This window comes from Chionomys nivalis, chromosome 3, assembly GCF_950005125.1.
Source record: "Chionomys nivalis chromosome 3, mChiNiv1.1, whole genome shotgun sequence".
NCBI classification, from domain to species: Eukaryota; Metazoa; Chordata; class Mammalia; order Rodentia; family Cricetidae; genus Chionomys; species Chionomys nivalis.
This window is the reverse complement of record NC_080088.1, coordinates 9,293,942-9,309,897: the sequence shown is the minus strand read 5'-3', so window position 1 is coordinate 9,309,897 and position 15,956 is coordinate 9,293,942. Positions and strand designations below refer to the sequence as shown.

General features: G+C 37.4%; 3 protein-coding genes across 3 annotated transcripts in view; 2 read left to right on the top strand and 1 right to left on the bottom strand.

The window, feature by feature from the left end:
- The window catches only part of LOC130871708 (keratin-associated protein 20-2-like), a 114,184-nt gene that overhangs the window by 23,206 nt on the left and 75,022 nt on the right, over nt 1-15,956 (bottom strand). The window lies entirely within an intron of this gene.
- On the top strand, nt 153-344 carry LOC130871705 (keratin-associated protein 20-2-like). The gene has a single exon (XM_057765266.1). The coding sequence runs from the start codon at nt 153-155 to the stop codon at nt 342-344; it is 192 nt and encodes a 63-aa protein (XP_057621249.1).
- On the top strand, nt 7,615-7,806 carry LOC130871706 (keratin-associated protein 20-1-like). Its single transcript, XM_057765267.1, has one exon. The coding sequence runs from the start codon at nt 7,615-7,617 to the stop codon at nt 7,804-7,806; it is 192 nt and encodes a 63-aa protein (XP_057621250.1).

The window sequence follows — 15,956 nt, the reverse complement described above, 5'->3', positions numbered from 1 at the left end:
TTTCTGAGCACAGAGAAAGCATGCATGACATTATAATGCCTGTGGTTTCCCCAACAAACAGCCAGGTGTATAAAAGGCCATTGGCAGATGGTAACATCCATACTCAAGAAACCTTCAGCTGGTCCTAAGCTAAGCAGTCTACTCCTGACACAATGTGTTACTATGGAAGCTACTATGGAGGCCTGGGATATGGCTATGGTAGTCTAGGCTGTGGTTATGGCTGTGGCTATGGAGGCTATGGTGGATATGGTGGTTATGGTGGATATGGTGGTTATGGTGGCTATGGTTATGGTTGCTGCCGCCCACTGTGCTGTAGAAGGTACTGGTCTTATGGCTTCTACTGAAGTTTCTACAGAGTCCCAGCTTTCCTTACTGAAAATGCTTCTGAGTATTTCAAAGACAGTCCAAAATATCGTCACAAAATTCTACCTTTCTACTAAAATATCTGAAAAATAATTGAAATACTACATGGCCATCATAATGTTTTATGTTATATTCATCATGCTCTGTAAAATGTTTTCAAGATTGACTCTCAACTTTTGTGTTAAAATGTATGTACTATCAAATAACTAAATGATTAAACAATCCAACCAATTTCCATATGTCTTGGGCTTTTGTATCTCTCTGGTCACATGTGGGGTGGTTGTGGAAAAGTGGAAGGGGAGTGAAGTAGAGAAAGATGGAGAGGGAGAAGAAAAAGGAAGAAAATAAGGATGAAGTATAGGACATTGGAGAGAGACATATCCTTTCAGAAGTCATATACAAATGGACACTTGGTTGTTCTTATAACTTGATTATTGTAAGCAATGCAACAATAAACTTGGTAGTGCACCTATTTCTTTAAGATCCAATGTTGTATGAGCTGTGGTGGGCTGCGTTCCAGCCACCCCAGCTACCACATGGCTAGCTTATGCCCGAAATAATTGCATGGAAACTGTATTCTTTTGAACACTTCCTGGCCCATTAGTTACAGCCTCTTATTGGCTAGCTCTTACATATTGATCTAACCCATTTTTAATATTCTGTGTAGCACCACGAGCTGGCTTACCAGGAAAGATCTTAACCTGCGTCCATCTGGAGTGGGAGAATCATGGCAACTGTCTGAGTCGGCTTTCTTTCTCCCAGCATTCTGTTCTGTTTACTCCACCTACCTAATTTTCTGTCCTATCAAAGAGCCAAGGCAGTTTCTTTATTTAACCAATGAAATCAACACAAAACAGAAGACTCTCCCACATCAATCCAATAATTTAATTTAATTATAATAGCAGTAGCATAACTTCTAGATCTTCTGTCGCTTTCCTATGTATTTGCAAGCATGCCACATTCTATTTACTGTCATGGCTGCACCAAGTTACATTCCCATCAACAAGGGAGAAGGGTTCCCTTTTATTCACATGATCTGTAACATCCATCTTCCATTTTGTAATATTGATTATCAAGAGGCAGAGCCAGGAACTAGTCGACAGAAAGTAGCCATAGAGAATAAATGAGTCCAGAAAATTGATAGAGCAACACAAATGAAGCAGTGAAGGGAGCCTTTTTGGTCTGGAACAGCAGAAGAGAAATGTAGTGGGGAGCTGCGGGCCTCTTCCCACAGCCCGGCTCATGGTTGCCTGGCTAGCTTATGCCCCAAAATAACGACACACAAACTCTATTCTTTTAAACACTGCTTGGCCCATTTCTGTTCATGTATGTAGCACCCCAAGGAGCGCTTACCGGGAAGATTCTAGCCTACGTCCATCCTGGGTCAGAGCTTCATCGCATCTGCCGGGGAGAGGGGAGCATGGTGCATGGCGTCTGCTCCAGAGAGCAGAGCTGTCGAGTCTGAGCTCACTTCCTCTTCCTCCCAGCATTCTATTCTGTTTACTCCACCCACCTAAGGGGTAGCCTATCAAATGGGCCAAGGCAGTTTGTTTATTGACAAATGACCTTCCTCCATCATTTCCCTTTTTTCTGTTTAAAAAAAAAAAGGAAGGCTTTAACTTTAACATAGCAAAATTACATATAACAAAACAGTTATCAAGTAAAAATTACAATATTTACATCTCTTTTATCTTTATCATAACTAAGGAAAACTATAACTATAACTATCTATCATTCAACTCCATCAAAGACTCCAGAAGAATACAATATTACCTAAGCAAACAAAAAGTAAGCAACTTCTAAACTCTAGAAATGACAGAGACATCTCACTGCCTGGACAGTCACCCAAAGTTCCTCTGTACCGTTGGGGCATCCATCTTCGGCCTAAAGGTCCATAGTATCCAGAGACGTTTCCATGAAGCAGGAAATTTAAAGGCAGTTCAGTCACTATCTGCTGTGTCCTGCAGAATGTCTCGCAGACTCTTTCATGAATCAGGAACCCCGAAAGATCATCTCACCTGTAGGCAAGTTCAGCAGTCCTCTCTCTGCGGGTTCTTTGTGTCCAGTTTATAAAATAGTCCAGGCAAGAGCAGTTTCTTGCCCAAATGGCTATCAAACTCCATAAGGATCCTCTTCGATGCCCATCTTCTTCTTGAAGTAGATTGGTGCTGCCAGGAGCAGAGTGTCTCATTGTCATGAAAAGCCCTAAGTTATTAAAACATTTAAAATACCATATTCTCTAGCCTTTGAAAGATATGATGAATGCCTATCTGAAATATATGCATGCACATCTAGAAAATCTAACTAACATGACTACAAACTTGACTATTATTGATAATTATCCATTAACAACCTATAGACATTACATTTTTAAGTGAACTACACAATCACAATACCTTAATCAATATCAGAAATACATATACATATAATAAAATTGACCTTAAATTAATATCAGTAAACCAAGATTCATATCAATGCAAATTATTCACATCTATATCATCTCCCTCTTGAAATGTAAAAGAACATTTATAAACAATATTTGGGAATATGGGCGCAGTTATTTCTCTCCAAACTGCTTCCTGCTGAATGGGGGCGCTGTTAATCAGATATTTCAGGGTATAACCTGTGTGCTAGGTTCATCTCAGTCTGCAGTTGAGCAAAGTAATTTTTTGAGGGTGTTCACAGCAACCTTTCAGGAGGACGTGGTCTATCATACCATATTGGGATAGAAGCAATACACAGGATCTCATTGTCTGTGAAAACAAAAGAAGAAACTCTTTTCCAAAGCATCATGTCCTTAGATTCAAATTTTAAAGTCAAGGTATTTTGAAAATATCTATCTTGGATTAGTTCAGCAGCATTTATAAACAAATATCTTTTAGCATCTGTTGCTCCTTCCTCAGCATTCAAACAATTCAAAGAGAGCATAATAGCATACAGTATCAAGATTCTCTGTGTATTTTCCATCTTTGTGCAGCTTTATTTTAACTCTATTTTGTTTATTTTTACTTTTGTTTTATATTTTCTGTATATCTTTGTCCTGGAATAACTCTTTAGACCAGGCTGTCCTTGAACTCTCAGAGATCTGTCTGTCTCTGCCTCCCAGGCATTGGGATTAAAGGCGTGTGCTACCACACCTTGAAGTCACAGAGGTCAATCTCCCTCTGTCTCCTAAGTGTTGGGATTAAAGGTGTGTACTACCACACCCAACTGCTTTCTTCCTTATTTTTTTTTAAGAACTTTTAGCCTGCATATACTTTTAACACACAATTTAGAAATTTTCTTTGTCTTTGAATCTCTCTTTACTGTATATCTCTCTTTTTCTGACCACATGAGTCTTTAATTTACCAAGCAATATCAGTAGGACGAAAGCCGTGGCTTTGACGGCTGGATCCAGCACATTCCTTAGCTTTCCAGCCTCATGGCTGAGGTACCGGCTGTAGCCATGTTTATCACCACAACTCTGTGGCGTTTCAAGGTCCTTGTCAGCAAACAAGCTACAACACTCAAATACTCTCTCTGTAGCTGACCTCCTGCCTCAGACAGTCAGAGTTTGCCCTGGCAGGATGGCCCAGAAAGCCGGCATTTTAAAACAGCACAATTTTTTTCCTGCTACGGCTGAAAACCGAAAAGCATGCCTTCAGCTTTCCACCAACACCGTTTTAAGTATTTCGTGGCAGGACCTCTTAAATGAGCTGCAAGGTTTCACAGCTGAAGCTGAGTCAGGAAGCCTCTCTTAGATGAGAGCGCTTGCTTGCCTCTAGCAAGCAGAGCAGACCCGAGAAATTGCTGCTACCAAGAAAACACGCTTTACTCTATTCTTTCCCAAGCTTTCTCAGGCTTTCTGTGGATGCAGTTATCCACGTGGGCGCCATCTGTAGTGGGGAGCTGCGGGCCTCTTCCCACAGCCCGGCTCATGGTTGCCTGGCTAGCTTATGCCCCAAAATAACGACACACAAACTCTATTCTTTTAAACACTGCTTGGCCCATTTCTGTTCATGTATGTAGCACCCCAAGGAGCGCTTACCGGGAAGATTCTAGCCTACGTCCATCCTGGGTCAGAGCTTCATCGCATCTGCCGGGGAGAGGGGAGCATGGTGCATGGCGTCTGCTCCAGAGAGCAGAGCTGTCGAGTCTGAGCTCACTTCCTCTTCCTCCCAGCATTCTATTCTGTTTACTCCACCCACCTAAGGGGTAGCCTATCAAATGGGCCAAGGCAGTTTGTTTATTGACAAATGACCTTCCTCCATCAGAGAAACTCTCTGAGATGCCAGCTAAGGAGGAAGGTCAACTGGTTACTCTTTGGCCCTTCTTTGGTGGCAGGTTTTCATCCCAGATCTGACTCCCAAATCCATTAGTAAAGTTGTAAGATTAAAATTTAGTTTAAAACATTTGGTGTTCCAATATGTGGCAGGACCACATAGACAGAGATGATGTCTGCTGGTGCTACTGCCGACAAACTGAAAAGTCAGCAGATTTGGTGAGACATCTGGGAAGTTCTTAAGGATAACGCTAACTAGTATTAAAAATAAATTTTTTCCCATGTTAAGGATGGGAAATATCGCAGTGCAAGGCATTAGGATAGCATAGATAGTGCCGCTTTGTACGGCTTGAAAATGGCAGTGGTACATGAGAGGGTAAATGGCCTAGCTGGGATTGACATAATGCTGATCGTAATTGCTGTGAGTCTTGTAATTCATATTTTATCCTTAAAAAGTTGCTTGAAAATTGTGTAAAATTGGAAAAGCTGACTGGTAAGATACAAGCCTCAGAGAGACTTATTAATTAAAATAAGAAAAATATTCAGATGCAGACAGAAGAATTTAGACAAGAATCTGCTGTGCCTCTGCATGAAGAAACTGAAGAGGGTCAGTCCAAGATTATTAGAACAATCTTAGTTTTTCCAGTTACTATACAAGAATGACTAGGAGATGATAGTAACCCACAAGATTATGAAGAAGTGAAATAGAATCCTATAGAAAGATTAGATTTGAGAAGCTTTAAGGAAGTGTTCATTTCATATGGTATTCATTCCCCTCCCCCATGAGAAGCAGATAGTAAATTCAGGGACAACTCAGGATATAATTATCCCCCAAAATGGACAGATTTAATTAAAGCAATATTGGAAGCTGGTTCTCAGTTTCAATGGTGAACATGGAGTAAGCCATTATGAGCAAGCCAGTAAACAGCACCCCTACCATAGCCTCTGAATCAGCTTCTGCCTTCAGGTCCCTGTCTGAGTTTCTGTCTTGACTTCCATTGGTGATGAACAATGATATATAAGTCTGACCCAAATAACCCTATCCTCATCAACTTGTTTTACCACAGCAATGGGACCCTAACTAAGACATCATCTCTCTTCCCACTCAACTTTGAGTTTACTATTTTTCTTCTGATTCCCCTCATGTTGTCCAGTTTGTATCACCCAGCTTTCCTGAAAAAGTAATCCCTCTCTAATGTGTGGTCAGCTAGCCAGAGGTCACATCATTAACAAAAACTGATCCCTGAGCAAGTATAAAATGCTAATAGCACCTCAGTTACTAGTGGTCTACCTCGCTCCTTCTGCCATGCTGGAAATTCGTATAATTGGAGCATGCTTGTGTTTTATGCATAATGTCACAATCACTGTGTGTTCAAATATCTGTCTGCCCTGTTGTCTAGAAAACAGTCCCTTGAAGTCATTCACCAGCTCTTAGGTTTCAATCTTCCTGTCTCCTCTCCTAAAAGATCTCTGAGGCTGTTTGAGAGGTGTGGTATGAATGTTCAATTTAAGATTTAAAACTCCATTTTTTTTATTTTATTTTAATTTTTTTGCTATCTGGAAATTTACCAGTTATGGGGAATATCTTTTTGTTAGGTGCTATGTATTGCAAGAAATTTCTCTGATGGGAACTGAGAAATATACTAGTCTATGGAGATAAAAATAAGTCTTTAGGAGTCATTTTAATAGTATGTTTATTTAACTGAATGATTAGCACTGGGTTCTCCCTGGGGACATGAAAATCTGTGACTTTTTTATTAAAGTGTATTCATTTTCTTTTTTCACTTGTGTTGGATGGAGGGCATACATTTGCTATATTACACATCTGGAAATCAGAGAAAAATATGTGAGACTGGCTTTACTCCTTGGGACCTTCAAGTCCAACACAGGACTTCAAGCCACAATGGTGTGTGCTGCTATCTACCGAGCCATCTAACCAGCCCAGCATTTGTCTTTCTCAGTTTGGTTCATGTTTCTTAACATAATTATCAGCAGCATTCATTTTCTGTGAAGAAAATAATCTGAAGAAGAAACTAGGCTATGGAATGACATCCCTATGGATTGGGAGAATTAACAACATGAAAATGGCTATGTTTGCTGAAACAATACACAGATTTCATTCAATCTCCATCAAAACACCAACTATATTTTTAACGGAGATAGACAACACAATCCTAAAGGAAATATGAAGGCATAAGGTGATCCTAAGAGCGCAAACAACAATAAACATAAAGGAAGATGCTGGACCTATCACAGAATCTAATTTCAAATTATACCACAAAGCCATAGTAATAAAAACAAAATAACAAAATAGACATTTAAGAAAGAAATTGAAGAAGTTATCAAAAGATAGATAGATCTCCTATGCTCGTGAACAAGTAGGATTAGCAAAACATAGTAAAAAATATGCGACCGAATATATATGAGTAGAATACATTTAAAATAAAACCAAAATATGCTTATTTATATATTGTGTCACCAAGTTAACAATAATATAACAATAACCAGACCATTCTTCATGAGGGAACTTAAGAAATACATGCCTCCAGTTATATTTATTTTATAATAACAAAGCAAAGCAAAGAAGACAGACATACCTTTTATGTATTAGAGTACTGCAAAACAAGCATAAAAAGAAGAGATAACTATTTAATTATTTGTATTGTGTCACAATGGAGTTTCATAAGTATTAAACAAACTAAAAATAGAATGAGGCAGAGTCTTGAAAATAGAACCAGAATTTCATGTCAAAGTCTTATGATTTGACCATGGTAACCTAACAAATGAACACAATTTTCTCAGCTATGCTGATTTGTTTGTCCAGTAAACCATGGCATGCTGATATTTTTGGAAGCACAGTGGAAACAATATAATACCTGTGGTTTTCCCCACCACACACCCGGGTATATAAAAGGCTGTTAGGAGATGGTGACATTCAGACTCAAGAAACCTGCAGCTGGTCCTAAGCTAAGCAGTCCTCTTTTGACAGCATGTGTTACTATGGAAGCTACTATGGAGGCCTGGGATATGGCTATGGTGGTCTAGGCTGTGGTTATGGCTGTGGCTATGGTGGCTACGGTGGCTATGGTGGCTACGGTGGCTATGGTGGCTATGGTGGCTATGGTTATGGTTACTGCCGCCCACTGTGCTGTAGAAGATATTGGTCTTATGGTTTCTACTGAAGAGTTTATGCATCTTCCTGAAAGTGTTTCCAAGTATTTTCATGCCAGCAACTCAAAAATACCTTCAAAAATTCTAACTTTACAACAAAATATCTGAAACAAAACTGAAATGGAGTATAGTCATCTAACTCCTCATCTTCAGTTAGACTATGATTATGTTTATGATATCTTCATAATGCTCTGTAAAATGTTTTCAAGATTGACTCTCAACTGTTGTGTAAAAAGATTTATATTATCCAATAACTAAATGATTAAACAATACAATTTAATATCTTCAGGTTTTCTGCTTTTGTATCTACTTGGTTGATGTGGGAGTGTCATATATCAATCTGTTGATTTCATTGGTTAAGTAATAAAGAAATTGCTTGGCCCTCATAGGTTAAAACATAGGTGGGTGGAGTAAACAGAACAGAATGCTGGGAGGAAGAGGAAGTGAGCTCAGACTCGACAGTTCTGCTCTCTGGAGCAGACGCCATGCTCCCCTCTCCCCGGCAGACGCAATAAAGCTCCAACCCAGGATGGACGTAGGCTAGAATCTTCCCGGTAAGCACACCTTGGGGTGCTACACACATGAATAGAAATGGGCCAAGCAGTGTTTAAAAGAATACAGTTTGTGTGTCATTATTTTGGGGCATAAGCTAGCCAGGCAGTCATGAGCCGAGCTGTGGGAAGAGGCCCACAGCTCCCTACTACACTTGGTCCGACAGATAGTGGGATGGAGAGGCGGCAGGAGATACACTTGCCTTGGCAGTGGGAGAGGGCATTTGGGAGTGGGTGGGGCTTGTCTCTTAAAGGGGCAGGGTACCCAGGTGACAGGCAAGGCCATCAGATTACAACAACCAATAACCAGATCATTCTTCATTAGGAAGATGTGGAAGTAGATTCTTACAGATAGAATTACTGAGCAATAACAAAGAAAATAAAATACAAAGATCTTTTACCTGTGGAGTATCACAAACCCAACAGACATAAAAAGAGAATGCACTATTTCAATGATTGGTGTAGAAGCACAGAAGAGTTTCGTAAGTATTAAATAAACAAGATATAGAATGAGGCAGAATCTTGACAACAGTATCAGAATTTTATGTTAGAGTCCCATGATTTGACCATGGGATTCTAACCTATGAGCACAATTATCTAAAGTTATGCAGCTTTGTCTGTCCAGTAAGCCAGGGCATGCTGATGTTTCTGGAAGCAGAGTGGAAACAAGTATGACATTCTAATACCTGTGGTTTTCCCCACCAGTCAGCTGTATAAACGGTTCTTGGAAGACGATGTCATCCAGACTGAGGGATCCTACTTCTATCTCTGAGAGTCCACTTCTGAGGTCATGTGTTAATAAAGGCAGCCACTGTGGAGTCCTGGGCTATGGCTATGGTGGCCTAGGCTATGGTTATGGTGGTGGCTCTGGTGGCTATGGTGGCCATGGTTATGGCTGCTGGCGTCCACTGTGCTATAGAAGATAACTTGTGTTATGGCTTCTACTGAGGAGTTCTACAGCTGCCTAGAATTGTGACATCATCTGCTGTCTTACTAGAAATAGCCTCAAGATTCTTCACATAAGGAATTCTTAAATATCTACATAATTTCCAACTTTATGCTAAACTATCTGAGAAAAATCAACAATGTATGACCATCTTCTTTGTCATTTTCATTTGGAAAATGTGTTAGCCTGCAGATAATTTTATTAGTGCCTTTGTAAGGATCTGTGAAATGTGATTCATTGTAAACTCTCTACCTTTTTATTAAGCTGTATATATTAATATTAAAATGCATTTCATTGTAGATTTTGACTTTGTATAGTTTTAGTAAATAGTCTCTCAGTTTTTCACATTTTTATGTATTTCTGTATAATATTTCAGATATGTGTAGGCTTTTTTAAATGATACATGGAAGGAAAGGAGGAAGGAAGGAAAGAAAGAAGGAAAGAAGGAAGCAGGCATAGATGTATATAGAGAGATTTATCGTATTTAGCTACCTAAATTTAATAGGGAAGTATATCCTTTCTTACTAACAGCTCATTAAAAAATATTTCCACTCTCAGCATTCCTTAGTTGCCTAGGGTTGAGGCCTCATGAGCTTCCCCATTCTACATTAGCATGTCCATTTGTGCTGTCTTTATTCAACTTATTTTAGATAATCATGTTGGTGAGAGTTTATGGGCATGGATTCTGAGGTTTCTAGTAATTTCACATAATTTCACAGTGAAGTCCCTGCCCCCTGGTTTTAAAGTCTTTCTTGTCCTACTTTTGCAATGATTCCCAAGCATTGGGTATATGAGTTGTCATTTATAGATACATATATAGGGATGTATATGTGTGTTAACCCTATATATATTAATTTTCTCCAAAATAAAAATTATTTCCATTTTTACTGTGCCTCGCCATTAAGCTGATAAGATGAAAGGTAGTGAAATACTGCAATAAATGAAATGCATGGTGTTGTATGAGGTTGTTTGTTTGTTTCCCAGCCACCCATACTCCTGAAATAACTATACAGAAAACTGTATTAATTAAATCACTGCTTGACCTATTAGCTCTAGCTTTTCATTGGCTAGTTCTTACATCTTAATCTAACCCATTTCTATCACTCTATATATTGCCATGTGGCTGTGGTTTATTGGCAAGGTTCTGACTTGTCTGTTTTTGGTGGTGGTTATATGATGTCTCTAAACTCTGTCTTCCTTCTTCCAGAATTCAATTTACTTTTCCCCACCTACCTCTATTCTGCCCTGCACAGGCCCAAGACAGTCCTTTATTAACCAATGCTAATCACAGCATACAGAGAGGAATCCCACATCAGCATGGTATAAAACATGAAAAACTAAAGGATCGCCATTCTGGAGAACATTATGAAAAAGAGAAATGGGATTTCTTTGCCCTTTGTTTTACTTTGTTTTCCAGAACTATCAAACCACATTTGGAGAAACAAGTGCACACATCTGTGCTAATGCTATGCTAATGGATGCAGAGCTGAGCACAGAACCTGGCTACTCTAAGGTTGGTATTTTTTCACTTCAGAGGTTTTCAAGATTAGTTTCCTATGAGAAAAAACTGAATTACTTGAAAATTAAAAAAAAATCTCATATCAATGTAAGGAGAATTAATTAACAAAATTCAAAATCTAGTAAGCATAATCTTTAATTAAAAGAAATTAGGGAATATCTACTATAGACTGAGAAATGGGACCGATTCTTGCTGGAATATCAGCAATTGTATTTGATTTTAGCTTTTGTTGAAATTAGGGCAATATTCTCCCTCCCTGCCTAATTTCTCTCTCTCCATGTGTGCATTGTTGCTGCTGCTGTTGTTCTGTATCCTCCATAATTTAAATTCAAAACGTTGAACTTGTAGAACCTTACAGAAGGATACAAAAGAAAGAACAGATTTTAAAAGCTAACAAAAATATCAGCCACAGATTGGAGCTTTCAGGTTAGTAATTTCAAATTAGTTATGCAGATCAGCAAGGGGTTTTACAAAGTCTATGTGAAAACTGTGAAAATTCACCATAAAAACAAAGTTAGGTTCAAAATCATTAAAACAAGTAAATAGTAGACTTACCAACTCAAACTTAAATTTCTGCAGATATTAAGTTAAAGCAAAATGATTTCAAAATGGGATACAAAACACCGAAGACAGCATAAAGGAAATCTCAGCCCTCATGGATAAGAAACACATGTGCAATCATAATTCATCAGGGGACAAAGACATACAGCAGAGCCATTTGTTTAAATACTTTGTTTTTTTTCAAAATTACTAAAAGAATTCCTATGCATTGTTAAGAGAGAGAAATCCAATTAAAGACTTAAGCAAGAATAATATAATCACTGAAGATTAAATTCAAACCCCAAATCTTAATTTAGCCTGACAATACAAACTCGTTATCTGGTAAGAACAAAGAAGAGGTGATGATAAATACTACAACAGAGGCAAAGGGAGTTGGGAGAAGATACGATGATGTTTTAAGGCTGAATTATAAATAACTGCCAGTTTAGAATGCCTTATAGTCAAAAGTGCCTGTATAATAAAACAAATATGCTAATAAATATAACCAAAGAAATAATAGATAAAAATAAAAGCTTCTAGCATATTGTAAAAAAAAGTGATTTTTGCCAAGATTTTGGTAAAAATAAAAAAAAATGGTATAGTCTACTTTAGGCAATGAAAAAGAGATCCAGAGAAGAACATAAAGAGTCACAGAAAAGAAATTCATTTTTAAATATTTGTAAATAATGATTTTGCATGAATAGTAAACAAAACATTTTTAGATAAGTATTTGAAAATGGTCTATATGTCACTCACGCATACAAGAAAGAACATAGTATAAGGGTGGCTATGTCAAGGTCATAAACTTACTAGAAAAACGTGACATATAATACATTGCACCAGGCTACAACAAGTTAACAAGTCTGGAAAAGTCAAAAGCTAGAAAGCATAAAGTTCAGTGATGATGATAACCTGACATTAGGAGGTCATGCCCTCTCATCTGTCGCCCAGCAATTCTGGGTCTAGGTTTATATCAGCTTCCATGCCTATTTTGATAGACCAAGGAGAAAATGTGCACTTTCCATAAAGTGATCCAGAGGCAATAGTTTGTATTCTGCAGGCCTTGTAGTTTGTCCTTGGTACCTAACTCCAGTACCTAACTGTAGTGTTGACAACCATATGTGACATAGGAATGATTAGCTTGGATGTTTTCTCATATAATGCTTTCCTGTTTAAGGGTTCCTTTAAAATACTCCATTGCTTTTCAGTTACTTTTTGTATTTACTTTGCATAAGAAACAAAAATATGACACCCTTTGTTTACTGTTCTTTTTAAAATATCCATTAAAATATTAGTGTCTACCTAAATCTTTTACTGATTTTAAAGTCTTTGAGAAATTTTGGCATTCTTTTCAGCCCTATCATCCTCTCCCATCAGTCTCCCTATGGCTCTCTTCTTCCCAAATGGTCTCTACTTCCATGCATCTCTTTGGCTGTAACCCACAGAGGTGAGTTGGGATTGCTGGCACCAGCTTCGGTGGGAGGTTATTTTATAGAGGACGGGCATTTATTAGTGGTTACACCACTGAAGCAAATGGCAAGCCCTTTCCTATCAACCATGACTGCCCATAATCCCTGATGGAGGGACCGGTGCTCAGCAGCTCTACCCATATCTGTAGGCTGAATCTTGTGCAGGTCTTATGCAAGTTACTACAGCCACCTCGCATTTCTTAATGCAATGACTGTGTCACATGGCCATATCATAGCTCTCCTCACCAGATGGTTCTTACACTTTCTCAGGTACCTCTTTAGCAGGTATCTCTGTTCCCAGAGATCTGTAGGTAAAGACATTACGATTGATCATTTAGTATTGATCTCTCAACATTTGTTTTTAATACAGTAGCCAATTTTGAGTCTGCATTAGACTGGGAAGAAAAAAACTTCCCCAAGGAAGGCAAAAAGCGATGAATAACATGTCCATTTAGGAAAGTAAGAGCAGTACTTAGGGTTATTTGGTGATCTTTCATTTATATGAGAGAGTTCTTTTTATATTATGGAATTATGAAATGTATGTATGTTAGTTAGTCTATGTTTTCTTGACAGCTTTACAAAAAATAGTATGGTTACATTCATCACTTTTTTCTGTTTGGTTGTTAGAGCTTCTTGTATTTTTTTATTTGTTAAGGTTTATTTATTTTTTCTTTGTTTTTTTAATTTTTTTAAACTTTATTTTACATTCCAAACACAGTTTTCCCTGCCATCCCTCATCCTGCCCCCCTCCCGTCTCCTCCAGCCCACTCCCATCAACTCCTCCCAACAGGTAAGGTCTCCCATGGGGAGTCAACAAAGCCTGGCACATTACGTTGGGGAGGACCAAGCCCCTGGCCCCTGCATTAAGGCTGAGCATGGAATTCCACCATAGGGAATAGGCTCCAACAAGCTAGCTCATGCACCAGGGGTGGATCCTGGACCTACTGTCTCCCACATATGGAGGGCCTATTTCGGCCCCATGGAGACGCCACAGCTAGAACTTACCTTCTTAAGAAATAGTTAGCTAGTGTATGGTTATCAGTGCTAAGTGTTTTGTTAATCCTTTACAATAATATTTATAATCAATTTTAATGATTTTTATGTGATTTGATGTAGAGGTGTCTCTTTATACATGATTAAGCAATCAACCTAAAACTATTTACTGAGAAGAGACTCATAGCTACAAAAACTTTAATTTTACATTTGTATTGTATTTTTCTTAGTCTTATTGAGTGCAGCCATGTACCCATACCCACAGAGGATCAATTTAAAAACCATTTACATATATTAAAAATCCGTAAACCAGCAACACTTTAAATAAAATCACATAGCATATAATCTACCCACATCATCCCTTAAACTTTAAGACATTTTTAATTTACTTCTAACACCTAATGCAATATATATGCTGTTCACAGTTGCAGTATTTAACAAACAATGGCAAGAAAGACAGGTGCATGTTCGCTAAATAAGGATATTTTCCCCAGAACATTTCCAGTTCAGGATGTTGACTCCATGAAGCTATATGTGGTTTCCATGAAAGGCAGACCACATACATAAAAATATTTGTGTTTTCATGTGCACATTTCTATCTACCCTGACATATTTTAATACAGCATATCTTCAACATCACTTACTCTCAAAACTTCCTAATTTCCACTGTGTTCTTTGTCTTTGATGTTCTTAAGGTCAAATTTCTCACTGAGTTTGAAACATTCAAGGATATCTTTTTAGTATTGTGAGATATGAGCTCATCTCAGCTTGTGCTCAATTTCATAACAGCTCATGTATTCCAGGAGAGGTTTCTTTTCATTTGATCATTCTCTGGCTTCAGTTTTTTCCCCAACTTTTATCCTTTTGTGAAGCTCACTACCTGCATTATTAGGTTTTCTACATATTTGTTTATTTTTAATCCCTTAGCTCACTCTTTAAGTTGTAAGATATGTTTTATTTTGTCCCATTAAAATTTTGGAAATATTTTTGCTAAGCATATTTCATTTATAGAGATTTTTATGTTATATGAAATAAAAGGTTTTTTATTTTTTTGGTTTTCCAAGAGAAATGTTCTCTATATGGTTATAATGATTTGTTTTTTATTTCTAGCAACTTTTATCACCTAAAATTCTCCATGTTTGACATTAATGTAGCTATATTGTTTTCCTTTTGTCTAACATTTAATGTATAATTCTCCTAGGGTTTGGCTTTCAAACATCCTGTTACTTGATAATAGAGTTACAACTATTTTACCACTAAGTCGTTACATATGTTACTTTATCTGGTTTTATAATTTCTCTGTTCCCATTGGATCATTCAATCTGTCCTCTTTGGTATTTATCTTACCATTTCTGTATTTGTATAATATTTAATTTTTTTCTCATTTCTCAGTTTTATTAACTTCTTCCAGTTAACAAAATAATTTGTTCCACTTTCTCTCTCTCTGGACTAGAGAATTATTCACCCCTTTGTTACTCTTGCAGTGGGTTCTTTGAGAATTGGGCTTACTTTTACTTATTGTATTCCATTGTAAGTTTCCATTTGGACTACTCATGGAGCAGAAGCTGCAAACAAAATTGTACTAGCATATTAGCACATCTTTAGCATAATTTAAAGCATGGAGATTTCATATAAATTTCATAATCTACCTATATGATGATGACAATAATTGCAATATGTGTACACAGTAACCATTTGTATTTGCTCCTACACATGGGAACGTTATAAAATATTCTGTTGTTTCTTGTTTCTCCTATGTTTTGTGTTTCCAAATGACATAAATTTTCTTCGGCCTAAAGCATTCCCTTTAACGTTCTTCATGTGATAACCTTTAGAGGGATATTTTTTCATGCCATTATTTTCAAAAGAGTTGTAATAATATTTCTTAGGCTGTAAATATTTTCACTGAGAGCTAATTAAGCACTTTAAAATGCCATTATATGTAAGAAAGAAATCAAGATTTGATTTTGCCACATAATTAACACGTAGGCATTTTAAATTGTATATAATCTGAAAAACTACATCTCTTATGATATCCTATGAATATCAAGACTATGTTGAACATTTAAATGTAAATTTCAGTAAAAATAGAATGCTTTCCTTATTTTTTTTTTAAGACAAGGAAAGACTTACTTCAAAGAAT

Coding starts and splice junctions, on each gene's coding strand:
- LOC130871705 (XM_057765266.1), top strand. CDS start 153: ATGTGTTACTATGGAAGCTACTATGGAGGCCTGGGATATGGCTATGGT.
- LOC130871706 (XM_057765267.1), top strand. CDS start 7,615: ATGTGTTACTATGGAAGCTACTATGGAGGCCTGGGATATGGCTATGGT.